Source organism: Octopus bimaculoides, chromosome 21, assembly GCF_001194135.2.
Source record: "Octopus bimaculoides isolate UCB-OBI-ISO-001 chromosome 21, ASM119413v2, whole genome shotgun sequence".
In the NCBI taxonomy this organism is placed as follows: Eukaryota; Metazoa; Mollusca; class Cephalopoda; order Octopoda; family Octopodidae; genus Octopus; species Octopus bimaculoides.
The window spans coordinates 20989984-20996908 of NC_069001.1; the positions used below are offsets into that span (position 1 = coordinate 20989984).

The window sequence follows — 6925 nt, forward strand, 5'->3', positions numbered from 1 at the left end:
ATATATATATATATATATATATATATATATATATATATATATATATATACATACACACACACACATACATAAATATATATACATATTGTCAGTGCATCTTATATCTGAAAAAGTACACCCTAAAGCATAGAGCAGTAATGTATTTATATGCAGTTAAGTCTATGTCCGGTCATAGAGTGACCAATGGTTTCACATCCATATATATACACACCATATATATATGGTTCAAATATACAAAAAACAAAAGACAGAGACAGGTGAGGTAACATCAAACAACGTTTAATAGTTTGATGCTCAAGAAAAATGGAAAAGTCTCTGACATTTTGAGCCTATGCTCTTTGACAGAAAGGAGTGAGGAAAGAAAATAGGTATAGATAGATAGATAGACAGATAGATTTTAAAGGCTCTGGGGAAACTATAACATGAGTACTCAGCTCTGAGTGCACTGGTTCTTACAGCAGAAACAGCTGTCAACTAATGAAGTTCATTACACAAAGTTCCTTTATCATACAGTAATTTGCATATCATTATTGCTTTAATGTCCACTTTACCATGCTTATATGGGTCGGACAGAATTTGTTAGGGTAGACTTTCAATAGCTGAATGCCCTTGCTGTCACCAACTCTCACCCATTTCCATGCAAGGTAATATTTCTCCATGACTGGATATATTTTCATGGAAGATTGAAATCGGAGGACACAACTTGCATAACAGTGACACTTGTTTACAACTATCACATTAAGGCAAGGAGACAGCAATACAGAGAAAGAGAGAGAGGACGGGCTTCTTTCAGTTTATGCTTACTAAATCCACTCACAAGGCTTCGATCAGCCTTGGGTTATAGTAGAAGACACCATTGTACTAATGAAAGTCACTCAGGTACCATGCAATAAGCCTGAACCTGGAATCATGTTTAGAAAATATTTTTACATGTGCCTACCTACACACACACACACACACACACACACACTCACACACATGTAGCGGCACAAGCAGTCAGTGCCATATTGGTTGAGATCTCGTGGCAGCCATTACCATCTCCGAGACTGGAGCGAGACCTCACCTGCATCCATTTGCCATGTGCGAGCTCACAACGAGGCTTGCGATGGCAAAACTATAAAAGGAAAGAAACCTCGAGGTTCGTGCTCACTTTTCCCGCTGTGACCGCTAGAGAGCACCCTTCACTGGCCTAGTCTCTAGGCTAGTCCGCTTGTCGCATCTCCTGAGGCCATGGCCTGCATAATGGAGAACGATGAATTTATACTGCATGAGATGGCTGCAAAAGAGCAACATACCACACCTTTGTATATATTGTAAATAAATACTAATGGAGAACCTGCGTTTTGCCTAACACTTCTTTACTCGACTGCTGGAGCCTTAGCAATACGAAGAATAAGAAATTAATGGGAGAAAGGCGATATTCAACCGATATCCAGAACCTTGCCTCCCATTATACACTCATGCATGCACACATGCATACTCATTTACATACATATGTACATACACCTGCAATACACTGGCACACACACATACATGTATACACACATATATACATACACAGACACATGTACATACGTACATGTGTATATGTGGGTGTATGTACACACACACACACATAGACACAGAGTTCAACAAAATCTCTCCATTTGGAAGAATATTTTAACCTCCAATTTCTGGTTTGGCATGGTCTCTGTGGCTGCATATCCTGTCTCTATGGTCTCTATGGCTGTATACCCTTTCTAATTTGAACCACTTTTTAAGTAGATTGCAAAAAGCAAATTTGTTGAGGTATTCATCCAGAGCTAATAATCTTTTATGCAGTTGCTGTGTTTAAAAATGCAGTATATACCATTCTTTTTATATTAGAAGAAACATAAATGAAAATAAATATCTATATATATATATTTCTATGGAATGAAGATGTTTCTACTTTATATTACAGGCTAATTTACCAGCAGCAAGAGGAAGTGCTGCCTGTTTGAATCTTAACTCTATGTTAATACTCTTCCCAATTTGTCGTAACTTTCTCAACTTTATAAGAGGCTCGTTCGTAAGTAATAGCTTTCTTTCACATGCTTAACCGTCTTTTCGTCTCCAAGCTGGAAACTAACTTGTTATTGTTATGATGAATGAACAAAAGCAAGAAAACATGCAACAAGAACAAGTTTTCACAAAGGTGTTATTAATTTCATGCTTTAAAAAGTGGGAAAAAGAAATAGGCCCTTTGACATTTGGGACATAGAAAATAGAAGAAAGAAAAAGAGAAGGGTGGTACAAAGAAGGAAAGAGAAAAGAGGGTCTGAATGGGAATGCAGTTCTATGGAGTAAGTTAAGAAGAGAGGATGAGACAGGCAAGTATCTGTGTAAGGAAAGGGGCTTGATGGGTGATGTGAGTAGTGTGGGGTACACGTGGTTGACTGGTGGGTGAGTTGAGTCGAGTGGGATGTGAATGTAGTAATGGTAAGAGGAAGACTTGGAAGCATAAAAAATGGGAGTAACAGTGGAGAAAATGGTGTGAGACAAAAGTAGGTAGAGGTAGAGGGAAAGTTACAAAGTGGATAAAGATGGAAAAATAACTAATTATGTAACCATAAAAAAATACTTATGTAAATATAAAAGAAAATAAACAGCTGAGTATGTAAAAAGGTGTTGAGAAGGAGAACAGAATACTCTAAGAAATATCAAGAGGTAATATTTATCCTTATGGATGTTCTGTTAGGACAGACTATACTGCAGTAGATACCATGAGAGAAACTTTCACATTGATTTTTTGTGCAAAATGCACTCTTTGAGTGCGGTGTGCATTTTGCACCAAAAACCAATATGAGAGTTTCTCTCATGGTATCTACTGCACTATAGTTTGTTCTAGTAGAACATCTAAGGTTAAGTGGGGATAAATATTATCTCTCAGTATTAATGCTGCCTTTGTTGCTAACATACATTTTAAAAGAAATATATATATAGTGCACATGGTTATTGAAAAGGGGAGAGTTACAAAAGGAAGAGATGATTATCAAAATGGATATAAAAAAAAAATATTTTACAAAAAACAGGTATAGTGAGAAAAGTTGTAAAGTCAATAAAATGGAATAGGAAGGATTGTGTTGAATCCACAGAGAGGACTGGAACAGAAGAATTAAAATGTATTCTGGACTACATCAAACTCAACCATTAACTAAAAAAATGCAGTTTCTTCTGGCTGTTTTTTTTTCAAATGCTACTAAAATGTCCTTTACTCTTCCAAACTAACTAGCTGTATATCCTTTTCACTTAGTTCACCTGTCTCTCTTTCTCTTGTCAACCTAAGTATGTGCTTCACTTCTCAGATTCTGTACTAAACACTTTATCAATCTCATGAAACTTCTGACTCTGTAAAGATCATTAACACTGCTACTCTATCTAATACTGTCTTATCAAAAAGGAAAGCTAGTGGCAACTTTCACAACTATCTTTAATTCATTCAGGTATGCAAAGCTGTACGAAGATCATTTGATGACAACATTTTATACCATAAACTATGTGCCTACATGATCTGTTTGCAAACAGGTAAGTCCTGTTTTAAATCCCTACATTTACAAAGACCAAGTAGCTCTCATCACACTTCTATATATACGTCTCTCTCTCTCTCATTTGTTATCTCTTTTACCTTTTATTTGTTTCAGTCATTAGATAGTGGCCATACTGGGGCACCACCTTGAGGAATTTTAGTTGAACAAATCAACCCCAGTACTTATTTTCTTTTTAAGCCTAGTACATACTCTATTGGTCTCTTGGTGAACTGTTAAGTTATGGGGATGTAAACACACCAACACCAGTTGTCAAGTGGTGGTGGGGGACAAACACAGATGTAAAGATACACTCACACACACACACACACATGATGAATTTCTTTCATTTTCTGTCTACCAAATCCACTAACAAGGCTTTGGTGGACCCAAGGCTATAGTAAAAGACACTTTCCTATGGTGCTATGTGGTGAGACTGAACCCGGAACCATGTGGTTGGGAAGCAAGCTTCTTACCACACAGTCATGCCTGCGCCTGTTACTTGATGTTTCTGTTATATTTATCATTTCAGTACTGTAAATAAGACTCAAACATTTCATGTCTCTGCTTATGATCATAGTGGTGTGGATAGTAACCCTGAATACTATTATTCAGACACACTGTGCAAAGTAACTAATATAGTAATGCTTTAAATTAAATTATCTTTTAAAATAATGTTTAGAGATAGGCACAAGCATGGTTGTGTGGTAAGAAGTTTGCTTCCCAACCACATGGTTCTAGGGTCAGTCTCACAGTGTGACACCATGGGCTAGTGTCTTCTACTATAGCCTCAGGCTGATCAAAGCCTTGGGACTGAAAGGATGAAAGGTGAAGTCAATCTCAGTGGAATTTTGATTCAGAATGTAAAGATGGATGAAATGCTGCCAAGTATTTTGCCCAGCATACTAATGATTCTGTCAGCTCACCACCTTAGTGGTGCTTGTAATAATGGTTTCTTAAATGAGTAGGAGGCCAGAGATTATGAGGAGAGGGAACAGTCAGTCATATCATCCCCAGTTCTTGACTGGTAAAAAAGGGTAAAGACCCCCTTCAGTCATGAATTATGGATGGGATTGCCCCTAGAAAGTTCTCCTCCTAGTAACATTGTTTATGGAAGACCAGCAGTTACCCCTCTCCCCGCCACCGATGTTATCCAAGGAAAAGGCAAAGGCCAATACTGCTTGGCACCAGTGACGTTGCAACTCATTTCTACAGCTGAGTGAACTGGAGCAACATGAACACAACATACAACCTAACCTGGGAATCGAACTCACTACCTCATGATTGTGAGCCCAATGCTTTAACCACGAGTCATGTGCCTTCACTGGTTCTTGTAATAACTTGTATTTGGCATGAAGTATGTTTATTGAAGAATTACTTATAACAATACATTTTGTTTCAGAATACTCTGTAGTTACTTATTGATCGCTTGTTTTCAGCGGATTATTCCAAGTACTAAAATTTTCTGTAGAATCTTCACATTAGCTAAAAGAAAACCCTTAACAAATTTCCTGTTTAGTATAATTTTTTTTTTCAGCCATTCATGTTGTCAGCCATTGTTTTAACTTGCAAAGGTTTGTGCAGTCCTATGACAGCCCTGACCCAAAGAAACGGGACCTTCTATTGGCATTGAGTCAACTCCCTATCAACAATACTATTGATGGTTACATCAATCCTGTCCGAAGTGCACACTCAGTATGTAGTATGATTTTGCAACATTTTGTTCTATATGAAAACCTTACTATGTTTATACATTTTAAACAAAATTATAACCAATCTCCTTTGAATTTTAGAGTTCATATCTCACATTCAGTCCTCCGAAAGATGTATATGCTAAACAAGTATTGGTAATTTCTTATTTGATGTTCATAAAATTGAATTTGTTTTAGTTTCAATTTCCTTTCAACTTGATTATCATGTTTTGTGGATGCCCTGCATCTCCTTGTTTTATTGTTTTATCTGTCTGCCGTTCCTTCTCTTTTGGTTGGTTTTTGTTATGGGTTCTGTTAATTATTATTATTACTGTTACTATTATTATTATTGTTATTATTATTATTATTGTTGCCTTTGTACAGCTTCTAATGCTGGAGATGTACTACAATGTCAGCTGTTCACTACCAGTGAACTAAGGTAACACCCTTTACTTTTCGAGCACCTTCTGGAGTATTCGAGCGGTTCCAAGCAGTGCTGTTTTCTGCAAGTGCTCCACCCTTATTGCAGCCCCTATTTGTTCCACATACTTCTTGAGATTTCTGCTCACTGTTCCCAGGGCTCCGACAATTATTGGTACTACTGCTATCCTTTTCATTGACCACAACTGCTTAACTTCCCAAGCTAACCTGTTATATCTCTCGACTTTTCTTTCTTCCTTATTGCATACCTTGTTGTCAGCTGGGCATGCTATGTCTATGATCCAGCATAGTTTGTTTTCTTTCTCAATTAAGAAAGAGCACCATTTTCATGCATAATTTGAGCACCATTTTCATCTACCGGGTTGCTCAGATAGTAACTCTCCATGACCACAGCATCAATTTGTTTGCAGTTTTTGTATAGAAATATTGCAATCCATGTGTTTACATTTTCACGCACGTGTTGTTGTGGCAGCGTATCTGAGGGAAGTTATTTTTTTGTATATATATACTCCAGTTTCCTGAGATGGCTTACATTAAAACATAGTTTCCTTTCATTGTTCTTGTGGATTCTTAATTCCTGGTTCGTGATGGTTTCAGATTTGATCTAATCTTTCCGTCAGATTATTATTATTATTATTATTTTAAAATAAAGTATGGTCCATTGTCTTCTGCTGAACTGGGGTCATCCCTTGACCCTAGGGTCACAGTAGGTCCTCATCTCATGGAGAGTACATGGTGTAAAATGTGTGCGGAACCTAGTAATACTATTTTCGGAAGTTCTCCCACGTTAACACTGCAAGGGAGTTTGTTGAGCTGCTTATCAAGGCCCTTTTTAATTAGCCCTAACGCGCCAATCACCACAGGTGTTGTGCTGCTTTTCATTCCCCACATCATGGTCACTTCTATTTCTAGGTCTTTGTACTTAGATAACTTCTCAACTTCTTTAATGGACACATTTCTCTCTGATGGTACTATTATTATTATTATTATTATTATTATTATTATTATTCAGTAGTTTTATTTTTATAACGTGCTTTCACTTCACTACCGAGCGCAGCTCTGTGCGCCTTGGGTATGTGCTGTGGTTTGCTGTGGTGCTCTTATGTTTACTGTATTAAAAGTGTTTTGCGTAGAATGTGTGCAGTACCCAGTGGTGCAATTTTCTGTATGTTATATATATTTGTAAGTCCTGCTATTTTTGTTATGTATTTGTCTGAATATTTTTTTATTATACCTAAGGCACCTACT

At 37.1% G+C, this 6925-nt stretch overlaps 1 protein-coding gene across 1 annotated transcript in view; it reads left to right on the plus strand.

The window, feature by feature from the left end:
- LOC106873617 (NADPH oxidase 1) overlaps nucleotides 1-6925 on the plus strand; it is a 66854-nt gene that overhangs the window by 28525 nt on the left and 31404 nt on the right. Inside the window, exons 3-5 of the mRNA XM_014921063.2 lie at nucleotides 1943-2050; nucleotides 3465-3546; nucleotides 5083-5240. Coding sequence (XP_014776549.1) covers nucleotides 1943-2050; nucleotides 3465-3546; nucleotides 5083-5240 — 348 coding nt within the window. The remainder of the gene's footprint in view (nucleotides 1-1942; nucleotides 2051-3464; nucleotides 3547-5082; nucleotides 5241-6925) is intronic.